This window comes from Ursus arctos, unplaced genomic scaffold, assembly GCF_023065955.2.
Source record: "Ursus arctos isolate Adak ecotype North America unplaced genomic scaffold, UrsArc2.0 scaffold_24, whole genome shotgun sequence".
Taxonomy (NCBI): domain Eukaryota; kingdom Metazoa; phylum Chordata; class Mammalia; order Carnivora; family Ursidae; genus Ursus; species Ursus arctos.
In genome coordinates this window covers 36015309-36042714 of record NW_026622919.1, presented here as the reverse complement: position 1 = coordinate 36042714, position 27406 = coordinate 36015309, and the positions used below count along the sequence as shown (strand labels likewise).

The 27406-nt window shown below is 39.5% G+C and overlaps 1 protein-coding gene across 5 annotated transcripts in view; it reads left to right on the top strand.

The window, feature by feature from the left end:
* The window catches only part of AP2B1 (adaptor related protein complex 2 subunit beta 1), a 125312-nt gene that overhangs the window by 77622 nt on the left and 20284 nt on the right, over positions 1 to 27406 (top strand). For 2 of the 5 annotated variants that reach the window (XM_057318289.1, XM_026517596.4), the window contains exons 15-18: positions 3379 to 3420; positions 4270 to 4416; positions 6850 to 6995; positions 12219 to 12348. In XM_057318289.1, the coding sequence (XP_057174272.1) occupies positions 3379 to 3420; positions 4270 to 4416; positions 6850 to 6995; positions 12219 to 12348 (465 nt within the window). Of the gene's footprint in view, positions 1 to 3378; positions 3421 to 4269; positions 4417 to 6849; positions 6996 to 12218; positions 19077 to 19641; positions 23799 to 27406 lie in introns of those variants that run through there. The other 3 variants (XM_057318290.1, XM_026517597.4, XR_008961321.1) reach the window with 2 other exon arrangements.

Sequence of the window (27406 nt, the reverse complement as noted above, 5' to 3'; positions counted from 1 at the left end):
ACGACCAGGCAGATGAATCTTTTCTGACTCTAGATAATACCAGCAACTGAACTGACATGGTTAATGGCTAGTTCAGGCCAACGTGAGAACTTTTCTGTTTTATTCAGCCTTCCAGCTTGCTTCTTTTCTTTTTCTTGATTACTGTCTGCATTATCCTGCTGGTCACTGTGCACAGGAGAGGCCACTCCTTGGGTAACTGGCTCCCTTCCTTGCTGACATCTCTTTGTTAGTCACTCTTGCCCATCCCTGTGCTATCACCCTTGTCATATTTTCTGAGAGGAGGATGATAACGTCCCTCAGGAACTTCTTCAGTCAAAAGGAAAGATGCTGGATAAAGTCTAAATAAGTTTCAGTTTTGCTAGGTAGAAAACATATATTGAAGTTGTCCTTTCCCTTTGCTCTCTGGATAACAGCACAGTTAGGTGAACCTTTATATTTTTGGCTACATGTCTCTTAATACCCTTTGGATCCTGTCTCTTAAGATAGAGTTCTTGATTCCGTGTTGAAGCTGAGTTGTATCAGATATACTGAACATAAGCGTGAGACTATTGGGATTGCTTTTCAGTTTTTTTCATGTTTTTGAATAAAATTGACAAGCAGCATGGTGGGGAGAGTACATTGAGATCTTATCCAGCTAGGATAATGTTCATATAATACTCAAAGATAAGAAGAATTAAATCTAAGAAAATAAGGGCTATACATAGGCTTTATTTCCTTTGGAAATAAAACCACCAGTGAGTGCCTTTTCTCAATGCCTTTTATTGAATTTAGCATATTGGATAAAACCGCTGTTTCTCTTCCACTGTGTTTTTACTTTCTTGCCACTGAGTGCTAATCAGGTCCATACAGAATTCCATCTCTTTTAAGCTTAGGTTGTAAGCCTGGCCAGAAGGGAGTAGAATGGTTGAGGGGAAGAAGGGGTAAGTCCATTAGAAAGTCAAAGCAGATCAAAGCATCAGGACAAATGAGACATGGCGCATCCTCCCCTTCCTTATTAAGGATTTTTTTGTTTTTCTTCTTCTCCTCCTCAAGTTCTAGCTTTCTTTTTATTCAGGAGTTAGCTCCAAAGTCATTTTCAAACAGGTAAATCTTTTCTGATTCCAAACATTAGTTAATTACCTAAGGCATTGGTTTTCAACCTTGTCTATACATTAGAATCACTAGGAGAGCTTTTCAGAATTCTGATGCCCAGACTCCACCCCAGAACAATTAAATCACTACCTCTGGGGGTGAGACTCCGGCATCAGTATTTTTTTAAATGCTCCCCCCCCCCCGCAGTTTATACATACACAGGTGGTTGATTTAGTAGTGTATCTAAGGTTAAAAACCATAGTTGATAGAATACAACTGTAGTAGTTATTAGTACTGTTATTCTGTGAAACCTTCCAGGGTTTTATGAAGGAGAAATTAAAAAACTAAAGACCTCCCATAATCAGCCTGCCTTTGCAAACTTATTTTCTGTGACTTTTTTTTACACATATCTACCCTGTGCTCAGTCTAATTGGACTGTTCCTTCTTCTTGATCCTGCTTTTATTCATTTTTTTTATGGCATTTGTACATGCTGTTTGGGAAATAACCTCCCCCTTTTTGCTTGTATAATCCCACACTACCCCCTCTTTGAAGCTTTTCATTATTCCTCAGCCAAAAGGAGGCTCTTCCCTTCAATACTTCTCTCTTTTTTTTTGTTTTGTTTTGTTTTAGTATATTCTGTGTGGTTTTGCATTCATGTTGTAGTTCTCCTGCCAGTGTTTTTTATTCGTCTATGCATTCCCCTCATTGCCTGACCTCTTTACATTCCCCGTAGTGCCTTGCATCCAGTTGATGTTATATAAGTGTTCATTTGAATTAAAGGTGGTTTTCAGATGTCATGCTACAGCTGTGTGCTATTCCAGAACCAGACAGAAAGCAGATGTGTGATATCTTTTCTGTTTGCTTTCAGACTTTTCCAGTTGTTTGAATTCTTCGTCATGGTGACCTTTTATATTACGCATGTGATTTTTGGCTTATTTTCAACCATTAAGTAATCTTCAGGAACCAGGTTCTAGAAACAGCTCTTCAAGGTTTGATTGGAGTGCTCTGTAGCTTAGCGCAGAGAATGCTTATTAGTGCTAGTTATGAAAAACACCTGCCTGGCCCATTTTCTGTCATGGTGGGAACAGGATTTTGTCATAGGTCTCAGTGTTTTTCTGGGTAGATTATTTTTTAGATTTTGGCAACCCTGTTTCATGTATTTTTTCACTGAGAAGATAAATCCTCTTTCTCAAATTGTGAAAACCAGTACAATTTTGCTTTTTAACATAACCACGGCACAAAGATTTCCAAGTTTCTACCACTAAATGACAGATAATAACGGAAACAGTGTTTGTAGAGCAGACAAGGCATTTGGTGATTCAAAGAGGAATTTCAGATACACAGTGAGAACTAGGGAAGAGGCAAATGCGGAACTGTAGCCAAAAAAGGTGGTGTTTGCTTTTTATACAGCACTGTTAGTTGTGTGTATATTTTATGTTTCTTCATGCCAGCTGTTTTCAGCTTCAGTTCTTCTTTAATGCTTTTGTCGTGGAAGCCTGACTTCAGGATGAATTAGAGCACTGAGGGGGGAAAAGCCCAGGTTAAGAATCATGTGGAATGATTTTCCTGTCACCTAGCTAATTAAGTCCGTCTGATTCTCCAATAGATAGCATCCTTTTACATGATCTCCAGATAACCCACAGCCATTTCTCCTTAGTACTATCGACTGTGAAAGAGATTTGAAGCATTGCATGCCTTCCTGCTTCCTCCCCGGGTAGGGTATCTTGACCTGTCCCAGCTGTTTTCTTTCTTAGGAAAGTTCTAAATTCTCAAAATCATTCTTGTTCCACCTATAATTTTTGAAGCTTGAAATTGCTCCATACTGGTTTGGTTCCCACCTTCTCAGTGGGACAGCAGGTTTTGTAGATCAAGGCACATTTTAGTTTTTCTTTGCTTTTCTTTTTTTTTCTCCCTTAAATTTCTTTTTAGGGGAAAAATAAAACACTTTCAAGACATTACTGCTTGGAGGTAGAGCTTCTTGGAATATGTAAATTCTTTAAATCCGGCTTAGGTTTGTGCCTATGTACCCCAATAGGAAGATTGGATCTGAAACATCCCTGAGATGTCCCAGCTCCATCTTCTTTCCAAGTTTTCTCAGAACTCCCACACACACCATCAATACCACTACTCGGTTCCCCTAGGAGATATTTCTTGGCAATCTAGAATTTCTTTAGGCTTTGGGAGTCAAGTTGAACAGCATGTATTCCAGCAACTTGGTAGAGCAATTTACAGATTCTATATGGGCATCTAGTACCTAGCTAAATGAACTCTACCTCTCTCTCCTCTCTCTCCTTTCTCTCTTTCAGCTTGGCAGTGACCTTGGCGGGGGCATTGGAGGAAGTCCGGCAGTAAGTGCCATCCGTTTTTTTCACCATGGGATGCGCTGCCCCCTGTTTGATGCCTTTCCTATGCACACATTCTCAGACCAGCCACCGCTGCTGTCTAGCATTGTACTCCAAAACCTCTATAGCAGTATATGAAGAGTAGAAAGTAGCATAGGGTTACTTGGATTCTTCAGAGGCGTACACCACATGTGGTGTAGGGACATCTTTAGGGATTGGCGCTCTGGTGTCTGCAGAGATCTTTGTCTTCCTGACATTAAAGAGCTAAAGGAAATGGAACCTCCCATCTTGACTCGAGAATGCTCTTATTGTCTAGTGTCATCTACAAAGAACTTGAGAGAGTCGGCTGGACTCAGGGAGACTCTCCTCGTAAGTGACTGAGGTGGGGGGGTATGAATATCCATCCCCCGCCCCAGGAGAGTTTCCTACTGATATTTATGCCTAAGTGGGAAAGTAAAACTTGTCTGCACCCAAGTGGAAATAGAACTGCTTTCTAAGTTGGATGCTTCTTCTTTCTATAGAAACAGACTCCCCCTTCGTTAGGGTACCTGTAGGCCTTTTGCACAGAATCATGGAAGCTAAAATTGGAAACTAACAGAAAAGATCTTGGATCACTGTGTTCCTGGTCCTACTGATTACTCTCTGATAGAACTTCTAAAGAGTGTTTGTATATTATCAATGATGAAAAAATAACTGTGATGATTAAGAGGACAAAGAATATACTACTTCAACTCCAAGAGTATTGTAATTATGGTGTGTTCTTATTGTTTTATCAATACTACTAAAATATAGATCAACATGTTAAGGGCTATTAATCTGTTTTTCCTGGTTCCCCCCTTCCCTTTTTCCCTGCAGGTGGGACAATCCTTCATCCCCTCATCAGTGCCTGCAACCTTTGCTCCTTCACCTACTCCTGCTGTGGTCAGCAGTGGTCTGAATGACCTGTTTGAACTCTCCACGGGAATAGGCATGGCACCTGGTGGATATGTGGCTCCTAAGGCTGTAAGTAAAGTGATACTTTCTTAATGAACAATACCTGAATTACTTAACATTTTTTGTTACTTCCACTGATAATAAATCCAGGGTTTGTGCCCTTGTCCTAGATGATTTAAGAGGAAGATGAAAAGTAGCCTGAAATTCAGCAGTACAAAGCACCGTAGCATCCTCATTAACTATTTTTATAATTAGACTTAAAATTGGAAATATTAAACATTTGTGTTTTGTTCTTTTGCTTAGAAATATTGTCTGGTTTGTCAACACTGAAGTCAATCTAGTGTAAATCCAGCTAATGCAACAGTGAGAGGTGGGGTAGGGGACGGAGTATAGAGGAGTAACATTTTTACTTCTCTCTCCTTCCATTCCCCTTTTCGATTGGTATTACGTATGGATTCCAGAGTGCTGTTGTCCACATTTGGCTTTCATGGATTTTATTGTACCTTTTTAGAGTTCTGATTTAGGTTTCTGTCATTGGTGCTTTTCTAGTCTCAACCTTGCTTAATGTCCTGCTTAGACTGAATTTCAAAAGTGGAAACCGCTGTAAGTGAAGCTTATTTCAGCCTTTGGGAATAGTGCCATCTGGGTTAGGCCCAGTGTCTTAAAATTGTGCCTTTCTGGGGGACAAGATGCCTGTTTGTTTCCTGAATTCTCTGCCTGCCTATCTGACTCTAGAGGATCCGTACTACAGAGATGTAGACCAGCTGTCCATTCCAAGGGTCGTAACTTTGTCTACACAGCTGCTGAATAGAGTGACCAAAAATAAGATTTAAAACTGAGCCATAATATTTTGGCACAATACAGTAACTTGGTTGTTAGGTCTGTGTTGGATATTATCCCACAGACTTTTAACTATTGGTTAAAAGATTATCTAATGCATTTGTTTACTAACATTAAAGTAATACATACAAATGACAAATGTAAGTAATGTAGAAATGGCAGACAGAAAATTAAGTTTCCCTGTCCTCACTTTCCCATAGATAGCCACTATTAACTCTCTTGTGTGTCCTACCAGAAGAAAAGGATTATGCATATACTTATGTCTGTATTCTTTAACAGTACTAGGTCAGTGGAATATACTGCTTTGCATCTTTTTTTCCCTCTACTATATTATTTCGAATATCTGTATCCACTGTATTGATGTGCCACAACTTATTTAATCATTCTCCTATTGGTGGACATACAGGTTATTCTCTTGGTCCTACCACCCCCCCTTTTTTTGTTATTACAGTGTTGCCGTGAACATCTTTGCGTATGTATATCCTGGTATACGTACATTTTTTTTATCCTGATATATTTTTGTAAGTATAGTTATAGGGTAAACCTGCAGTGTGCTTGATCATTAAACATTTTAAAATAGACATTCTCCACTTACCTTCCAAAAGGTAACATCAGCAGCACGGTACAGAGTGCCAGATTGCTTAAATTCTCCGTTGAGTATTATTGACTTTTAGGATTTTTGACCCTCTGATAGATGAAAAATATCTTATGGTTGTTTGATTTCATTTTCTTCCTTCCTTTCCTTTTTTTCTTTAGTGTGGCTGAATATGTTTTCATGTTTGTGCAACCACCCGCTGATGCTTTGGTATTCTGTCTTAGATGGTCAGAACAGTTAATGAATTTCCTGATTTTTTTGTTTGTTTGTTTAAGATTTATTTATCTTTAGAGCAGGAGCAGGGGGAGGAGCAGAGGAGAGGGAGAGGATCTCAAGCAGACTCCCCGCTGAGTTCAGAGCCCAACTCAGGGCTCCATCTCATGACCCTGAGATCATGGACTGAGCCACCCAGGCACCCCCTGATTTTTTTTTTTAATTAACTCTTATGGTCCAGGATTATCACAGGTTCTAGGGTCAGGGATGGGTAATGGATTATGTAGAGAAGATAGGCATTCAAATTACTTAAGCCACATCTAAGTACTATTTAGCAGAAACTATAGCAAGAGTTAAAAATATACATAAGACGTGGTCCTTTCCCTTAAGATTACTGATAATGGTTTTAGTGATGATTAAAAAAAAAAGTCTTCAAAGATACAGACATGCTATTTTCATTAGTAGATTCAGTTTCTTCCCTTTTAAGCCTTTTACCAAATGGGCTAATAAAAAAAACACATTATACTCATTGCAATTTCTCTTTGCCTTGTATATACATTTGGTAGCAGTAGTCAAGCAGTAAAATGACCAAGTTGAACAGAAGATGGAGAACTAGCCAGGGTTATTCATAGACTGTTTTCATGTGGGTTTGGTTTGGTTTGGTTCTTCAATTGAGAACAATCTCAAAATTAGAGACTATCCAGAGCCTTTTGCATCTGACTTGATATTTATAGTATAAAAATCACCATAATTGCCTAAAGAAGCGAAATATTAATTTCATCTTTATATATTCAAAACAAATAGCATCGAGATCAATCTTCTGTGGTTCCATTGGGCTCTATACTGTCTTTTAGGTCTGGTTGCCTGCAGTAAAAGCTAAAGGCTTGGAGATTTCCGGAACTTTTACTCACCGCCAAGGGCACATCTATATGGAAATGAACTTCACCAACAAAGCTCTGCAGCACATGACAGACTTTGCAATCCAGTTTAACAAGAATAGGTAAGAAGTCTGAGTCCTTGGCTCGGTCATGAAACAACATTTTGCCTGTGTCCCAAAAAACCAATGTTCCATTTTTAGCAATACGTTAAAAACTCTCATGTTGACAGATGTTGGGTGTAGAGTGAGAGCTGGTCTTACATGTCTATTCACTTGTCAGCTTCCACTCTGGAGACCCTACAGAATTTTGATGGGAAACTCATTCATATGGAAAAAGGAAACCAGAATTTACTTATTGCCTTCTTAAAGGATTCTAGGACTAAAAAAGTTGTTAATAAACTATTTGCAAAAAAAATTTTTTTTTAAATTGAAACCCATTTATTTATTCAACAAACAATTGTGTAGCATCTATGTGTCAGACATTTCTAGGTACTGGGGCTAGAGTAGTGAATGAAACAAGTGAGTATCCAAAGCCCACGTTTTGGTGGGAAAAATGAACATACTTTGGTTGATGTAAAAAATTTGAAACATAAAAAAAAAAAAAATTTTTGAAACATAGTATACCTGTTAGCTGAATAATATAGGCAGACCGTGTGCTTTTATTTTTTTATTTTTTATTTATTTATTTTTAAAGATTTTATTTATTTATTCGACAGAGATAGAGACAGCCAGTGAGAGAGGGAACACAAGCAGGGGGAGTGGGAGAGGAAGAAGCAGGCTCCCAGCGGAGGAGCCTGATGTGGGGCTCGATCCCATAACGCCGGGATCACGCCCTGAGCCGAAGGCAGACGCTTAACGACTGAGCCACCCAGGCGCCCTGACAGTGTGCTTTTAGCAATGTATTCTCTGCCTTAATAAGGAAGAGAGCATGAAGATGTAAATATTGATTTTTTTATAGTTACGAAACATCACTGTTTTTTATTAAATATCGTGGTTTAGGAAACTGCTGAAGTTTGATGGCAGGTCCATTTGTTCATAAATACAAGATAATCAATTTGTTTCTAACAAAATAGTAATTGGACCCTTAAAGCAGATTTAATAAAATTTGTCAGTGACAGCTTTTATCAGTGATTGTCTTACTTATTTCTAAGCATTTGGGAATAACTTTTATACCCTAGATTGAAAGTTTGGCACATTAGAAATCACTTAAGTATCTAGAAAGTCTGTGTTTCCTTTTGTCAGACTATTTCTATTTCCAGCTATTTGCCAATTTTAGCCATTCTTATGAGTTTATAGTAACTTGCATTTTAATTTCTCATTTTAATTTGCATTTCCCTAATGACTAATGATATTGAGCAATTTTTTCATCAATGTATTGACCATTATATCTTTAGTGAATTATCTGCTCAATCTTTCTTTTTTTAGTTTTATTATCCAGTAATAACAGTTCTTCATATATTGTGGATACAAATCCTTTGTCAGATATATGTCTTGCAAATATTTTTTGTGACTTTATTTTCTTAACAGTTTCTTTCGAAAAGAAAAAGTTTTGTATTGCTTATGCTCTTTGTGTTCTAAGAAATCTTTGGTCCATGGATACAAAGATCTTTTTTTCTGTTGTTTTTTGTTTTTTTTTAACAGAAGTGGTATAGATTGAGCTCCTACATTAACTCATATAATCCATTTTGAGATAATTTTTAAATATGGTGTAAAGTAAGAGAGTCAAAGTAAACTTGTTTTTTCCATAGTAAGCCTTGAAATCAGATAGTACAAACTCTCCATCTTTGCTCTTTTTCAAAATTGTTTTGGTTATTCTAGGTCCTTTGCCTGCTGGGATTTTGACTTAGAATGTAGATCAGTTTGGGAGAAAATTGACATCAAACAATACTGAGTTCTAATCCATCAGCTTGCTTTATCATCTTTAACTTCTCTCTGCACCGTTTTATAATTTCTCATGTACAGATCTTGCATGTCTGTTGTCAAATTTAAGTATGTCATAGTTTTGATGGTATAGTAAATAGCATTCTTCTCATATTAATATTTGTTTCTTCCTGGTATATAGAAGTAGAATTGATTTTTGTATGTTGAACTAATATCGTGCAACTTTGTTAAATTCCCTTATTAGTTCTAGTAACTTTCTTGCAGATTCCTTAGTTTTCTACATAGATCAATCATTTTGTCTGTGAATAGAGACAGTTTTATCTTTTCCTTTTCAGTCTTAATGCCTTTTCTTTTCTTGCCTGACTATACTAGGATCTGCAGTAAATGTTGAGTGCATGTGGTAAGAAGGGACCTCTTTGTCATGTTCTAATTCTCTGGGGGAAAGCATTCAGTCTTTCACCATTATGTGCAGTGTTAACTGTAGGTTTTTCATGGAGGTTGAGGGAGTTCCCTTCTCTTCCTAGTTTGTTGAGTTTTACTGTGAGTGGGTATTAAATTATTAATTATTATTAATTTATTACAATTCATTTATTATTGATTTGTTATAATTTAATTTATTAATGTCAGATGCTGCATTTATTGATGTGATCATGTGATTCTTTTTTAGTTTATTTATATGATGGATTACAGTGATTGATTTTTTTGAATGCTACCCCAGTCTCATATTCTATGGATAAATCCTGTCTGGTCAGGATATATTGTCTATTTTTATGTATTGCTGAATTTGATTTGCTAAGATTTTGTTGAGTATTTTTTGCATCTATGTTCTTGATGTAGTTTTGAGCATTTCTGACATGGTTTATTCTTTTCTCTTATTTTTTTCCTGAGTTTTATTGACTGTCCTTTACCTTCTCCTCTTGTCTAGCCATCTCTTCCCCAAGTGCTTCCTTCACTGTTACGTGTTCTCCTTTGGTGACTGCAATTCCTTTATTAAGGGTATTTTTCCATTAACTTCTGTGTAAACGTTTCATTACTTCCTTTTTTTTTTTTTAAGATTTTATTTTTTTGAGAGAGACAGAGCATGTGAGCCACCCAGGCGCCCCCATAATTTCCATTGTTTTTATGGCAAATTATTTTCAAGTATGTTTTGTTTGTCAGTAAGCTTTGTACTGCTGTTTTTCCACCTTTTTGTAATAGTGTCTTTGAGTGTGTGCTGTGCTTATACCATTTTGATACTCCTATCTGAATGAGCTGGAATTTGCAGGACTGCTATTAGCAGGAGGCCCCTGTAGACGAGGAAGATAAGCCAGGGTCGCTTTGTTAGGCTTTGCTACTCAGGGACCCTCCGTCCTTTGCTGTGGTGTGGCCACAGCTCCTCTGCCTCTGAGAACCTGACTTTATTCAAGAAAACTGTATTTCAGTCCTGAGCTCTACAGATTCTCTTACTGGTTTCTGCCTCAGAGGAACACAGCCCTGTCTTCCAAGGTATCTGTTTCCCCTTAGAAGATGTTCTTGAGCTCTGTCACCTCCAGGCCCCCCTGGGGACTTTCCACCTTCTTTCTTCACCTGACCTGTTTGGTATTTGCCCTACTCAGTAGTGCTTGGCACCTGGAATGGGTTTCTCTTCTGAGAATGGATATTTATGGTCAGTATCTGAGGCCCGCTAGCACTGGTTGCCTCTGAACTCTCTGTGCCTCCCTACTGCACCTCCAGAGCTTCTCTCACCAGTTCTGCTGATCTCATGTGCTTCGGCCACACGTAAATAGAATTGGGAGCTTGTAGGTTTTCTCAGTCTTGTAGTTTTGCAGAAGGTGAAGTTGTAGATTAGTAAGGAATTTTTCCTTCTTTGTTTCTTCTGTATCATTTCTAAGAGGAGCAATTGGAAGATTAGGAGCTAAGCTGCTGCCCTGTTTCTATCCCAGCACTGCCTTCAGACAGAGACTGCTGACCATGAGAGCAAGATCAAAAGAGCAGAACGGTTGTTTGCTCTATGAATGTTATACCAAAATGAGTGATGTGTATTCTCAGGATCACTTTATTATTACATTTTGATATCCTAAAGCATAGTTTAGGAAAAAGAAAATGTTTTTCTGCCATCCTGTGACTCTTGAAAGATATTACCTGTATAAATTCCATAGTTACATATAATACGTTTATAAACTCTGTAGTTTATTTTATAAATATTATAGCCCCATCTGCCTTCCTGAGGCTAATTAGAACACAAATTCAGTATAAATTTATATCGTTCATTTGTGTATTTGTTAACCTGTAGGCCTACTTTTCCCTTTATACTCATTCTATTTGAAATTCTTTTATTTCTTGTACATAAGATATATCTGTCCTCTTGATTTCAGCTTAGGTCATGATCTCAGGGTCATGAGATTGAGCGCTATGCTGCGCGTGGAGCCTGCTTTTAAGATTCTGTCTCTCCCTCTGCCCCTCCCCTCCTCCCTGCTTGGGTATGTTCTCCCTTCCGCTGGTGCATGCCCACTCTCTCAAACAAACAAACAAACAAACAAAAAACAAAAGCAAAAACAAAACACGTCTGCTCTCATATGTATTTGTTATTTATGTAACTCCAGACTCAGGTTTTTCCCATCTCTTTACTATTCTTTTATTGTTATTAGACAGGCTTCTCCATGAAGTCAAAGTAGTGGGTACACACTCCTTGACTTAGGGCTGGAAAGTGACCAGCTTGGAATGTCTAAGCCAATCAATTTTGCTTCACTTTCACTGGCTCTTTTCCAGTGATTGTGTCTTACGTAGGTAAACAAAAAAGAAAATTAGAATTACCAGTAATCCATCTTCTGGATTGCTGAGGCAGGTCATCAAGCTAGTGAAATAATGTCAGTTTATTGTACTTTACAGGGTGTGTGTTCTTAAGTCTTCTTTCTCCCAGGGATTTTTTTTTTTTTTTTTTTTTTTTTTTTTTAAAGATTTTATTTATCTATGTGACAGAGAGACAGCCAGCGAGAGAGGGAACACAGCAGGGGGAGTGGGAGAGGAAGAAGCAGGCTCATAGCAGAGGAACCCGATGTGGGGCTCGATCCCGGTACGCCGGGATCATGCCCCGAGCCGAAGGCAGACGCTTTAACGACTGCGCTACCCAGGCGCCCAACTCCCAGGGATTTTCTAAGGAAAGATGTTTTTTTCAAAAAAAAAAAAAGAGAGAGAGAGAAAGAAACTTATTAAATCTGTCCCTCTAGTGGTGTGAGACATAAACTAGCAGAACAATTCTGTACTTACGAATGTTTTCTCCTTTCTCAAATCTATTTAATGCGAAACAGGTTATACTGAAATCAGTGTTACAGCAAATTAGAATTAAGCATCTTGGTTATATTGTTTCTTCCATTTAATTTTATTAAAAATTATGTTCAAGTGGAGTAAAGAGCCATTGAAACCCAAAGATGTGGCTAAATCTTGCCTCCTCATTAACCTTTGGAATTTTTTCATCCTCTTTCCTAGCTTTGGTGTCATCCCCAGCACTCCTCTGGCCATCCATACACCACTGATGCCAAACCAGAGCATTGATGTCTCGCTGCCTCTCAACACCTTGGGCCCAGTCATGAAGATGGAACCTCTGAATAACCTGCAGGTTAGAGTTTTACTTCACTCAGGGGGTGCAACTTGATACCTTTCCAATTTTATTTCGTTTATATATAAAATAACCTCTCTCTCTTCCTCATGTTAGATTTGGTCATGGAATATTCAGATTTGAAATAACTACGGAGAAGAGTTTGTTTATTTGTTTATTTAGAGAGCACAGGGGAGGGGCAGAGGGGGAGAGAGAATCTTAAGCAGGCTCCACACCCAGCAAGGAGCCCAACTCAGGGCTTGATATCCTAACCTAGCTTAGATCATGACCTTAGCTGAAATCAAGAGTCACTTGCTTAACTGACCGAGTCACACAGGTGCCCCTTATTTTATTTAAAAAAAAAAAAAAGAAGAAGAAGAAGTCATATTGGTGCCTGGCTGGCTCATTTGGTAGATCATGCGACTCTTGATCTTGGGGTCATTATTTCAAGCCTCACATTGGGTGTAGAGTTTAATTTAAAAATAAAAACAGATTGGGGTGTGTGGGTGGCTCAGTCCATTAAGCGCATCCCCCTCTTGGTCTCAGCTTGGGTCTTGATCTCACAGTCATGAGTTCGTACGCCATGCTGGGGGTGGAGCCTACTTTAAAAAAAAAAAAAAAGTCATACCTTTACATAGGAAGTTACTCATTCTTTTACTCAACAAACATTTAGAAACTTTTGTAAGATCTTATTTACAGACCTTTTCTCTAAAGACTTTTGTAGCGAATTTGTCATTTATATGAGAATAGATTTATGTAGAAGTTATATTTGAACACAACCACAAATATAGTTATTTGGATATAAAGGCCCCTATTAGCACATAACTATGATAAGTCGCAGCATCTTAGAGGAGCTCAGAACTTTATCAGGTCTACAAGAGCCTCTCGATCTTGAAAATACTGAATTTTTTAGAATGCTTAAGTACTAGCTGAGAGTTTCATTCAGTTTTCATCTGTTTTGAATTTCTCTTTGAAATATAAGCCTTCTGGGGTTCAAGCAACATGAAGGCGGACTAGTAAGCTTGTAAGCTCAAGTGTAGCGGTATCAAAGGGTTATTAATACAGATAAAAGCCCTAGATGTTGTGGATTTTTAAATGCTCACAAGGACAAGAAAGACAGCCCTGGGTCCACCTAAGATTGGGAACTGTAACTGATCTCTGCTCAGAGCTGATACCCTGGAAGGGTAACTCCCTCAGTGGAGGGGGAACTGGGAAGTGTTTCCAGGAAGGCAGGTGATGGAAAAGTTTCTCTCTGACCAGCGTTCTGGATGCCCTCTTATGAGAAATCCAGAGCCCAGTATTTTTCCATACATGGCATAATATATGGGCATATAGTCCAAATTTATACAAGATATGTAGGTACAGTGTTCTCCAAACCAATAAATTAATGTAAAATTGGTCCAGGACTGGTGAAATCCACGGTACCTGGCAGAAGCAATTGCAAAGCAGTCGTTTTGTAGCAGCTGTAAACTTTAGGGCCGTCAGGACTCCCACTTGAAAAGAAAATCTCTTTTGAAAATGAGCTCACAGAGGCACCTTGGTGGCTCAGTCAGTTGAGCATCTGCTTTCGGCTCGGGTCATGATCTCAGGGTCCTGGGATTGAGCCCCCCATTGGGCTCCCTGCTGAGCAGGGAGCCTGCTTCTCCCACTCCTTCTGCCCCTCCGCCTCACTTGTGCTTGCTCACTCTCTCTCAAATAAATAAAATCTTAAAAAAAAAAAAAAAAAGGAAAGCTCATAAATTGAACCATAAAAAGAGGGAAAGGTGTATAATGAAAGACAGAAGACACAGCAGACAGAGGATGAGTATTCCCCTTCCACCAAGAGCTTGAAATGAATAGTCTGAATGAGACTAAAAATACAAAATACGTTTAAAATGATTAAAGAAAAATATCAACCTTCCACTTTCAGTCAAGACAGGTGGGATACCATTGCTCAATCTTCTGGAAATACCAGTGTGAATCCTAGTACTAATGGTGAGACATCAACAGTACAATTACTTGGAGTTAAGATTAATGTTCTTCAGTAGTTTAAATACCAGCGCACCAAGCCTGTTCACCAGTTCACTACCTTGTTGCCACAGTTAGTGGATGCCTCTTTCTCTGCAAAGGGTATAATGATTTGGAGCAAAGATGAGTGAGTCATGAAAGAACTTGGCTCAGACTAGAAGAGCAAAACAAGGATTACTGTGCAGATGGAATTGGCTGCTACTATGATGAGAGCAGTGTGTTAAGGGGCTTTTCCAGCACAGAATCCTGAAGTAAGGAACTAACCCAAATCTACACCTGCTCCTTTTTCATTGAAATCTAACCTCCTGTTGGCCCGTAGAGCCTCCAGCACAGTATTTGAGGACAGTCAGCATGAATGCAAGAATGCTTTACTGTAGAAATAGGAAGGGGAATTTGGGTCACAGAAACCAGGGCAAATTTTTCTGCTTTTAAAACAAAAAGGAAACAATAAATAAATGAATGTCAATTTACCTTCCTATTTGCATTTCAGTTTCTCATTCAGTGAAATGAGCATACGGAATAAGGAACCCTCATAAGAGCAGTTGAATCTTAGTCCAAATCCTTCCCTCAAAAGTATTGATTGGGACCAGTATATTTTTTGTTTTTGCAAACCTGAAGTTATAAGAAATAGCCTTTTAAAAATTTTACATCTTCTTTCAAGGATATCATAATTATGGCTATTTTCTCATTAATTGACATTTCCCAGTTGAGAAGATAAGCAAAAACTTAAAAAAGAAACACTCCCCCCCCCCCCCCATGAGCAGCTCTATTTAATGTCTGCTGGTGCTAGTTGAAAGTAATGGCTAGGAGCGCCTGGGTGGCTCCGTTGTTAAGCGTCTGCCTTCAGCTCAGGGTGTGATCCCGGAGTCCTGGGATCAAGCCCGGCATTAGGCTCCCTGCTCCGCTGGGAGCCTGCTTCTTCCTCTCCCACTCCCCCCGCTTGTGTTCCCTCTCTCGCTGGCTGTCTCTCTCTCTCTGTCAAATAAATTTAAAAAAAAAAAAAAAAAAAAAAGGAAGAAAAAGAAAGAAAGAGTAAGTAATGGCTAGCTTAAGGTGTGTGGTTTACTTTAGATTTCAGCTTCCATTCTGCCCTTGTCCCAGTAGAAACAAAAAGAATCAAATATTAACTCCAACAAGCTTAAATCATAAAGATCCAGATAAAACTAGGTTAAGATTGATTGGCATTTAAACATATACTTGCATAGTGTTTAAATTCAAGAACTCATGGGAAAATTAGTTCTTTTCTACTTCAGACCATAGAATCAGGAAAGGAAAAAATGTTTGGAGTTTGAGGAAACAAAATTTTGAAGGCAGTGTGGGTTAAAGTGTTTTGGCTAATTTTATATCAATATATAGGACAAATAAACCCAGCCGCCAGAACGGTCATGTAGCACTTAGTACAAAAATGCTTCATTACAGTGCTCATCAAACAACTTACTGGCTTATAGTCCGTCTGAAACACTTGAAAGGTTACAAAGACACTGTTCTCTCTTAAAATGCAAAATAGATTCTACCTTAGAGACAAGAATTAAGTACCTAGTAGAGATGTGAGTTTAGAGAATATCTCTTGCTGTACCGATGTTAGTTGTTAAAGCCTTTGAGAATCCAGTTTATAAATAGTACACAAAATTAGCTTGCCTCTGGTGGGCTCTTCTCTTGAGTTTATTTATAGCATACAATTGTATCCTTTTAAAAGAATCGATTCCCTCTGTTTAAATAAAACAAAAACATTAACAAATGTCTAAATGAATTACTTCTAAATGAGTCTTCTCTGACTCTGATATCCTTGACTTTCATTGCATCTGTGTTAGTTGCTTAGAAACATTTTCCCAATATACTTCTTCAGACTTGACACCTGGCAAGTGACTGCTTCTTCAAGACAGTGTCTGCAAAAAGACAATAGACATATGACAGAACATGTGTTCATCCTGGGCTTTGCACAGATGCTGTAGAGTTCTCACAGCTGCTTGGCTTCCTTTCTCACTGGGCTATAAACCCTTATGAGATAATTGGTTTTAATTTTCTCCAGAGTTTTAAAAACAATTTTTTAAAAATATTTAATTTATTTATCAGAGAGAGCACAAGCAAGGGGAACAGCAGGCAGAGCAGGCAGAGGGAGAAGCAGGCTCCCCGCTGAGCAAGGAGCCCCATGTGGTAATCAATTCCAGGACCCCAGGATCATGACCTGAGCCAAAGGCAGATGCTTAACGACTGAGCCACCCAGGCGTCCCTAAAAGCAATTAAAAGAGTCAACTAGTTCTATAGTTAGTTCAGAAGAACCCAGTCCCCAGCCTTCTCTCCCCAACGTGGCCCCAGTTTTCTGTTTCCATAGTCAACCTCTCTTCTTGCAATTGACTTTTTGCATTTACCTCTCTCAGTAACATGCTTGTATTGTGACTTCTGGATTTTTCCATTTTAGGTGTTCCTTGACATCTTTCTGCACTCACTGATGTCCTCTTCATGCCTATGTCCTATCCTATTTTCCTGACAGAGCTAGCTCAGAATTTACTTTAATCAGAGTTCAATGTTTACATTATTTTTTAAAAAGATTTTATGTATTTATTCAAGGTGGGGGGAGCAGAGGGAGAGGGGCAAGCAGACTCCCCGTTGAGCAGGGAGCCCGACGTGGGGCTCGATCCCATGACCCTGAGATCATGACCCAAGCCAAAACCAAGAGTCAGACACTTAACAGACTGAGTCACCCAGGCACCCGCAGTGTTTACGGTATTAGGACTATACTTCAAAACTGAGCTATAAAGTGCAATTATTTTTTTCTCCATAAAACTTTTTGTAAGTAGTCAGATACTTACCTGTTAATACCTGTCTCTAATTCTTTGCTTAATTTTTTGTGTTCTTAACTATAATTCAGTCCCAACTACCCATGAGATCAGACCCTTCAGAAGGGTCTATCACTTTCATTTTCTTGAAGTCCCCTCTGGAGTCTTTTGATCTGCTCTCTTCTGGATTGGTTTTCTTATGTGTGAAAGATGGCTGTCATCCTGGGATCTCCCTTCATCATCATTTTGCGGTTCATTGCCTTCACCTCTCTTATGTTGGGTCTCCTAGTATATGGGTCTTTTCTTTGTTTACTTCCTCATTTTGATGAAAAACATCCTCTGGTAGCTTCCTGAGGATGGGTCTGTAGAGAATAAAGTTTTTGAAGTTTAACATGTTTTAAAATGTCTTCTTCACTTTTTGACAGCTTCTGTATATCTAGGTTAGAAATCATTTTCCTTCTAGTCTGATGCCATTCTGATTCTTGATTTTTTTCTGTACTGTGTTCTTTCTCGTTGGAAGCTTGTAAGATCCTTTCTTTAGCCCTCATATTCCGAAATTTCATAATGATGCCCTTCAAGAGGTATGAGTCCCTTTTCACCCATTGTACTAGGTACTCATTGGGCTCTTTCACAGTGGAAACTTGTAGCCCTCAGTTCTGGGAATTTTTTTTTTTTTTAACTTTTGTAAGTCTCCCTTTATTTTCTGTTTCTCTTATTAGAAGTCTTGTTGTTTGTATGTTGACTCTTCTGAGCCAATCCCTGTTTTTCCCTCTTTATTTTCTATCTCTTTCTTCGTTTTATTTTCTAAAAACATTCTATAGAAAATTCTTAACATTACAAAAGTAAACAGAAGAGTGTCATGAGTACCTGTATACCATACCCATCGTTGAGCTTCAGTGATTATCTGTAGTTAAGATTGTTTCATCTATACCCCTGTCCACAGCCCTACTCCATAATATTTTGAGGCAAATCTCAGACGTATCATTTCATCTGTAAAATTTCAATATATATCTTTAAAGCAGAAGGTTTCTTTTAAAAAATATAGCCACAATAACTGTTGTTCACACTAAAAAATTAACAAGAATTCCTTAACATGAAGTACCCAGTGTTGAGGTTTCCAGTTATCTCAGTACCTTAAGCTGTTTTGTTGGTTTTATTGTTACTGTTGTTTGAATCACTAAAGTGCACATGTTAGGATGGCTTGATAGCTCATAATTCTCTTTGGCTACACTGTTTATTGTGAGGGGCACTAGCCATATGTGGCTATATACATTGAAATTAGTTAAAATTAAATAAAATAGAAATCTCATTTCCTCAGTTGCGTTGGTCACACTTCAGATGCACATGTGGCGAGTAGTAACTAGGTTGGGCATTATGGAAGCAGAACATTTCCACCTTTGCAGAAAGTTTTCTTGGACAGTGCTGATCTGTGGGTTCCCTCTTTTTCTTTTATCTTTGGTTTTCAACAATTTAACATTATGTACCTAAGTGTTTTCTTTGTATTTATCTGGCTGAGGGTTCACTGACCTTCTTGGATCTATAAGTCAATAGTTTCTCCCAAATTTGGGGAAATTTTACAATTATTTCTTCAAATTTTTCCTGCCCAGTTCTCTCTCTCCTTCTGAAACTCCAGTTACACAAATGTAAGACCACTTGATATTGTCCCTCAGATCACTGAAACTGTTCTTTTTATCTTCTCTCTCTCTCTGTTTTTCATGTTGGATAATTCCTATTGATCTATCTTCAAGTATAACAACTCATTCTTCTGTAGGCTATAGCCTTCTGTTAAATTCATCCACTATAATTTTCATTTCACATGTTGTACTTTTCATTTCTAGGATTTTCATTTGGTTCTTTGCTAAAATTCCCCATTTGTCCACTCAGGAGTACAACTGGAGAACCCTGCTTCGCATCCTACTCTCCTTCATCCCATCTCTACCCTTTGGCCATCCCTTGGACCTAAGGGTATGCTTACTGACCTTCAGGAAAAATGATTAGAAGTATCTCAAGCAGGCCCTGGGTCTGTCTGCCAGGAGATTTTGTATGTTCTCTCTGGGCACATGTCTTTGGTCCTGATGGTTCTTCTGTCCGTGGGTTGCAGGGAGGCCAGAGGAAGATCAGAGTATAGTATGGCTTTCCAAACCATGAGACCCAGGACCAGAGCTACAGTTTACTCATCACTGAGGGCAGCTAGAATCCTCTATACTTTCACGTCTATCTTCTTGGGCTGGCTTACTTCTTCCAAAAATTATCTTTGACTCTCTTGTCTAGAATATAAAGGCTTTCTGCCAGCTTTCTGGCAGCTAAATTGGGAAAGATGGCTGGAGAGTCTCAGTATTCATTATGCATAAATTCACTGAATCCACCACCCCTCAGCCATGTCTGGCATCCCCTTCAAAGTACCATGTATTTTATCCTCTAAAAGAATTAATCTTTACTTTTTTGCTGAGGGGCTAAGGTAGGTTAGAGTGGTGGTGGGCATCTGGGACTCCAACAGCATCTTAATCCTCTTTCTTTCCCTTCCATACAGTTCCAGATGTGCTGCCAGTCCCGAGCCTTTGAGAATTGTGGTGGTGGTGCTAATCCATGTCTTTTGCAGTCACCAAGATTTTGTTGCTCTTGTATTTTTTTCCTTCCCTGTCTTTATAATTTATACCTTTAAATTTTTTTCTTTAATTATGTGATTTTATTATTTTTATTATTGTGATTTTCAGTCTACTATATTTACCTGAAAGTCTTGATAGCACCTTTATAAAAATTCTTCCTTCCTTCTATACCACTTTATAATTAGGAGCCTTAGAGGTAAACCCATGGATAAAGGATTGGGTTTTTCCTGTATATGGTGTTTGTTATTGATCTCTCGCCTTTAAACCCCACATAAGTATTGTTTGATAGGATGAATATTAGCGAAAATGTCTCTTAGTTTTTTTCTTTGAATGTCTCTTCTAAAACAACTTCTTTCATTTTAACCTTTGAATAATTAGGGCAGAAAGTGCTGAAGATCTCAGCTGCAGAGAACACAATCTTACAGTCCTATTTATGCATATCTTTAAGATCTTAGTCAACCAAAAGGGCTTTTTTTTTTTTTGCCAGTGTATGGCCTTGAAAAAATTCTGTCCCTTGTACTCCTACATTTGAGTCCCAGCCTGTGAGACAATCAGTTGCAGATGGTGCCTGTCCCTGATATTTCATGGCTTACATATGTCAGTTCACACTCAGAAAGCCCACAGCTGTAGCTATTATACCAGAAAAACTGATAAATGCTTCCAAATGGAAGACCTTTTCAGCAGCTTCCATCAGATGAAGCTAACCAGCTTGGCATTTGCTGAGTTTTCTTGACTGTTGTGCAAGCCAAACCAGTTCAGTGTTAAAAACCTCCTTTGGTCTTTCAGGATCCACAGTTGAGGACTGTGCACTCTGATTGCTTTTATGGGACTGCATGCTGCTTGAATAGCTGTAGAGTCCTTGAAGTGGTAGATTTTATGGGAACTATTAAGAGATTCCCAGGTCGGACAGATAGATCCAGTGCTGAAAATAACCCCTGTAGACAGGACAGAACCTGAAATATTCCATTAGCAATATGTAGGTCATGGAGGCTTGGTTATGAAGGATGAAAACATTTTACTACCGAAGAAAGAGAAAATTACTTTCTGTGATTGCTGCTTCAAATTTGATGTACTTTTCATGTCTCATCTGAGAAATTAGAGTATCTTATATACTAGATATTGCTTTTTTTTACTAGGTTATCCCTGTTGAGAATACTCCTTATCCTTTTTATTAAGGTAATCAAGATTCTAGGCAGTATCTTTTGTCTTTCTGTAACTGGCCCTCAACTACTGGCTTCTGAGACTCTATTTTAGAATATATATCTATTAATAGCAATTGCCCTGTTTGAATAACCACCCATAAGCAGTAGACAAGAATTCTGTATTCTGATAAGCAGAGATGGTCCAATGGATCATAAATCTGGCGTCAATGGCCGGACACAGTTGTTCCTGAAATCTAGAATTCAGTTCTCAAAACACCCAAGCTTGGGACCTAGTTCCTCATAAAAAAAGGGTCTCTGGGGGCTCCTGGGTGGCTCAGTCGTTAAGCGTCTGCCTTCGGCTCAGGGCGTGATCCCAGTGTTCTGGGATTGAGTCCCGTGTCAGGCTTCTCCACTGGGAGCCTGCTTCTTCCTCTCCCACTCCCCCTGCTTGTGTTCCCTCTCTCGCTGGCTGTCTCTCTCTCTGTCAAATAAACAAAATCTTAAAAAAAAAAAGGGGGGGAGGGTCTCTGAGATCAGATTACCCAAGTAACAGAGGCCCAAGCTGCAAATCCTGAGCAAATAATGAATTTCACACCGTAGTTCTAAAGTGGTAATAAAAGTGATTTGTGGGTTTTCATCTGTTAAAATCCCAGCCATCTTGATATCATGATGGTAAGTTAGGAGTCGATAATGAAAAATGGAATCAATTTTGTGGTTTTGATTTGATAAATAATTGGAAAGTAGATGTAACGTTGTGATCTTTATGTAGTAGGGGACTTTGAATTCTGAATAAAAAGTAGGTACCTCTTTCTAGTCCCTAAGATCTCATTATGGCTAATAATCTTTATGCAAAGCCTTAAAGCTTTACACTACATCATGACTTGGAATTAAGGAGAGCTCACTGGGATTTTTCTCAGCTGAATTGAAGCCCACTTGAGAGCCATGTCCTGCCCTCATTCATATTTACACTCTCATATTTTGCTGTAGCATCATGTTCATTGAGCTAAAATAATTTGCTTTATTCACAAATTTTATGTAGGAGTTATGCATAGGCTTCATGGTATTGAGGTCCATACACCTTGAAAATAAAACTTTCAAGTTCTATTTTTTTTTTAAGATTTATTTATTTGAGAGTGAGAGCAAGAGGGGGAAGAGGCAAAAGGAGAGGGAAAAAGAGACTCTCAAACAGACTCTGAGCTGAGCGGCGGAGCCCACCTAGGGCTCCATCTCACAATCCTGAGATCATGACCTGACCCGAAACCAAGAGTCATACGCTTAACCGACTGAGCCATCCAGCCCCAAGCCCTGTTTCTGATGGAGTTTACCCTGTATTAGCAGTCATAGCATCTCAACATCTACATGAATACTACTAGTGATTTACTACCCTAAGGTGGCCCGTTCATCTTAAAACTGTTAAATTATTTCTATTGAACTAAAATATGTTTTCCTCTAAATTCTATGTGTAGATCCTAGTTCTACAGCTTGCAGTTACAGAACAAGTTTCTTTCTGAATCAAGGTTCATAGGGCCTGAAAATTAGTTAGGTGGGCCTGTAATGAAAATATGTTCAGTCTGAATTCATTTTCCCTTTCAGTCCACTTCAGGAAAGCCTAAATTTATGGAAGGACATTTATTTGTGTGCACTGCAAATAGATGTCAGTTTTATTGTTCTAATTTTAAGTAGAAAAAGTGGTTAGAAATAGAGACACTGGTAAATGTACTTAGAATCAGTTCCAGTTTGGAGACCAAGGAAAATATTATTTAATCATCTTTGAGAAGTGTGTGAAGAAATGGTGGTCCTCGCTGTGGTAACAGCAGAAGCCATTGAAGGAGTTGGAAGGCTGAAAGCACAAAACTTCTCAATTCCATAGCTGGTGCTCCTGAGAATGATTTCTGCCCCTTCTATGTCTGATCTGTTGCCCCAGTAAAACTAGTCGGAGCCGACGTCTGCACGTGGTGGCCTGTTGGTGTGCCTAGGCACCTTGGAAGCTGTATGCCCTCCTTTTGTCCACGTTAAGGTTCGATAACACAGCACACCTGTGAACCCATTTGATTTCTGATTTGCTGCTAACTAATCTGAGACTGTATGTTGGTTACCTAGAACCTAGTTTAGATTCTAGATCACTTTTAGCCTAGGATCTAAAAATGAGTAATGTTAATTCTCTCTCATTACTGAGGTCTGTGAATTTCCATTGGGTCTTCTGTCTTACGACATAGCAGACTGGGGTGTGGATTATCTAGTCACTTTAAGTGGTAGTTTACTAGTCCTGTCTTCACCATTTTGTAATTCAGTACAGTTTGTATTAAATTTATTTTTACGTTTAACAGTAAGCCCTACATAGCAAACAGTTCATGCCGTCACAGCAAATAGTATTCTGAGAGGCGGCATCCGCAACCAAGGGCACATCAGCCAGCTTTCTCAAGGGAAAGAGAGAGGGAGAGTGGTGCCTTTAGGCTTAGAGCCTTTATCGATCTGGCAGAACCTGTTAAGATAAGTTTGGGGAACTGTCAGGCAGGCTGAAAGGCCTATGAAAATATTGCTGGCTGTTTTTAGCAACTGAAACTGGATAGAGTCATTCTGTTGTAGGCTGCTGGAGGAAGAGAGAATTTGGGGTTTGCAGTAGAGGTTTCTGGATAATAACCAGATTGGTCAGGATAGTATGGCAGTTGGTTCTATATTGGCAGAAAGAGGTCACATTTACATTTGCTGTAAGTTTCTGATTTATTCTGGGGCACCTGGGTGGCCCAATTGGTTAAGTGTCTGCCTTCGCCTCAGGTCATGATCCTGTAGTCCTGTGATCGAGTCCCGCATCGGACTCCTTACTCAGCAGGGAGTCTGCTTCTCCCTCTGCCTGCAGCTCCCCCTGCTTGTGCTCTTGCTCTCTCTCTTGCTCTTGCTCTCTCTCTAACAAATAAATAAATAAGAAATCTTAAAAAAAAGTTTCTGATTTATTTTGCCTGACATCTAAAACTTCTTAAAAATGTGGGAGCTACCTAAAGCCGGAGCAGATGCAGTGGATCTTAGCATTATTTGCCCTTGACCCAGGTACCTTATGAGGCACACAGCCGCCCTCTCCAATGACCCTGTCCACGTAGGCATAGTTCTGTCAGAGTTATGGTGACTGCTTAATTTTTGCTGTACCACTGCCCTGTTAGAGTCCTGCCAATCTGGAAGAACTTGCATTGATTTTTTTTTTCTAATTGGAAGAGCTAAAATCCCAGCAGTGGTCTCCAGGGCCCTTTGGATCTAGCCGTGCCTTTCCTCATTGATTGCATCTCGCCCGTCTTTCCGTACTCCACTGTGGCCACACTGGCTCCCTTGCTGACCCTCAGACAGGTACCCTGCCACCTCGGGGCCTTTGAATTTGCTGTTTCCCGTATCTGGAATGTTCCTTTTCCCAATCTGCATATGCATGGCTTACTTACCTCCTTCAGGCCTTTGCTAAAATAGTACATTTGAACAAGTATTCCTCTCTCTCCTCCCAGTACTCTGGACCCTCCCTTACCCTTATTTTTCCCCAGAGCACTGACCCATGTTAGATACTGCTTAATGTGCTTATTCGTTATCACCTCCACCTCCTCTCCCACTAGAATGCAAACTAAAAGGGCAGCAGTTTTTGTCTCTCTGGGTTTTTTCTTCACTGGTATTATCTCCCAGGCCCAGAACAATAACAATGCCTGGCACACAGTACTTCATAATTATTTGTTATTGAATGAACTTTTTGTTTTCATTTAAGGAAGTGTTTACAAATATTAGACGCATGTGGTTCTTGAACCAAACTCAGCAAGGCCATTTCCTCGTTCTCAGCAAGCAGAGTACCCCCAGACACTGTCCCTGCCTGTTGTTTCTCAGTGGCGTTATAGCCTACCCCCTGACTCTGAGTGGGCCTCAGTCCCATTTTTTTTTTTAAGATTTTATTTGTAAGTAATCTCTACACCCAACGTGGGGCTCGAATTTACAACCCCAAGATCAGGAGTCAGCATACTCCACTGACTGAGCCAGCCAGGTGCCCCTCAGACCCAGTTTTAATCCAAGGCCTACAAATTCAAATTCATTTTCTCTCAAGTGGACAGAGCAAACATTAGAATCTGTTGATTTACTCTGTTCATCAGTATTTGAAGGAGCAAGAGCACAGCACATTAATGGGCCCTAATTCCAAGATTGGAGATAACTAGGAAAATAGAATATGTTACTGTTCTAATATTTGGAGAACTTTTTCTGTTGCTAACCTATGTCTGTGTGCCACTTTAAATAAAACAAATTGCCACCATGCAACTATTTATTAAACTTCTACCCTAATTACCTAAGGCTATTTTGGATGATATTTTCAGAGTAAATTTGGAAGCTGAAGGGTGCTCTGTAAGTGTCTTAGAACCTCGGAGAAAACCAACATCATTTGGATGCCTGATAGGAATTAGAGCCGAACAATTCCCTTTTACTGTGAGACCAGGAAGAAGCCTTTTTCATAATCCTGATAGACACAAAGCTCCAGGGAGACAAATTTTAATAGGAAGAGCGAAAGTTGTTGTTTGCCAGTAGATATTTATTGTATCTCGTTGCTCCATCCTTTGCTAGAAAACAATTTTTTCAAATACTCAAAACAGTCTAACTTTCGCCTTTAAAGGGAAAGAGAACGGTAAAGAAATTTTTAAAAGTTGAAGGTCTGGCTCTTCCCAATTCCAGAATTTTTTGCACTTGCTATCAGAAGAGTTTGCTTTGGTGGGAATGGGTGTGATTGTTTATAAATTCAGAGGTAAGGAGTAAAAGGGTCGAGACCCCTCTAGGCTGAAATCCACTCTGGCGTGAGCTGTCACAAGGCTGGCGCCGTGCTTTCAGCCTGACCTGCGCTGCCTGTGGCTTGAGTGACCGCCACGGGTAGGCTGCTTTTTCTGCCCTCCACGCGGGTCATCTTGTGTGAACATTGTGACCTATCTACCTTGTTTCCAAATGGCTTTGAAGGAGAGGGGTTTCTTTTTTAAAGCAGTACTTGAGGGTCTGGTTCAAGTGTCAAAAGAATTACACAGTTTGATTCCAGTAGCTCTAACGCTGCTCCTGCGCCTTGGGCTTCTTTCAGTGGACACTCATCATTCTGATTTACTCCTGCCCAAACGGGAAGATTTTGACAGTTTAATCCAAGAGTCTTTTAAACCACCATCTAGCCGTACCACTTTACAATCTTCATCTTTGGTGTTCTCGAGATTTAAGTTGGACTGTGTTCTAATTTGTTCTAATTCATGGTGTAAACTCTTTGGAAGCTTTTTGAGCTTGAGATTAAGCAGATCTCCTGACCGGATGGGGACCACAGGAGGAGTCCTGGTTCTTCTGGTTTCCTTTCAAAACAGGGCCTACTAAGAGAGCTTGGCTCTTAGGATCTCATTGCTGTTCTAAAGCCCCGTAATTACATAAGCTACTAGAGGATTTACTGTTTAAGAGCTCATCTGGAGGTCTGTTCAGAGCTTTCCTTTCCCTTCTAAGAGCTGTCTGAGCACAGAACCTTTAGCCATGCTGAAGTGCATGTTGTTGCCCGAGAGAAAACTAGAAACATGGCGCCACTGCTTTTAGCAGGAGATGGGGAACCTGTCACGTTTTCCCTGTAACGAGTTCCACTGTCCTTGCACTTTTAACAATGAGAAAGTCCTAACCTTTTGAGAGTGAACAAGTATGGCTTTTATCTACAATACACACCAGGTTGTTACTGCTGTTGGAGGGCTGTTCAGGGCCAGGTAATCCCATCTGATTTGTTGGGTGGAGTAAGAAAGAATATATAGCTAGAGGGTTCTTGTTTGAATCTCCGTCTTGGAAGGAAACTGAAGAAAGATGCTGTTCAAGTTCAGATTTAATCAGAAGAAAAGTAAATTGACACTTTCTGTGGCAGGTTTCATGATTATTTCTGCTATATTTTTCACTGTAATTTCTTTTCTCCTTTCAACTTTAATTTCTGAGAATTCTCAGTTTATTGGTCAGTGGGGTTTGAAATGGAACACCATATTTATACTAAAGGTGGCATTGACCATGAACGCAGAACTACAGCTGGTAACTCCAGCAGCTAGCAGAAAGAGCTCCTTCTGCTTGAGTTTCAGATGACATACATCACACAGTTGTGTGCCATTAAAAACCTGTCACTCAGAGCCATTCCCCCAGGATCTGTGGACTAGGTGGTGTGGTGCTGAGAACACATCTGAATCATCATTCCTCAGAGAACTGGAGATGGTTGGCGTCACTGCCTGGTCCTAGCTTGGACCAGCCTGCAAATAATCTTTCCAAAAGCTAAATGGAGAGGAGGAATGAAAGAAAAAAATATTCTTCAGAGACTTGGAAAGGTCACGCGTGACGTCATGGAAGAGTAGATGATAACACTCTCAGAGGTGAGCTGTGTGCCACTCGCCTGGGTTTTTCCTGTGGCAGTGCCGCCTGCGGTTATCTCTGGCGAGAGGCCGCGTTTACCAGGGTTCAGACTGAGTTCATCTCGTACCTTTTTATAGTACTTGTGAGTACACTGGAACAAGGTTAGAATATTAATTTAGCCTGTTCGTCTCCAGCTGTGCAC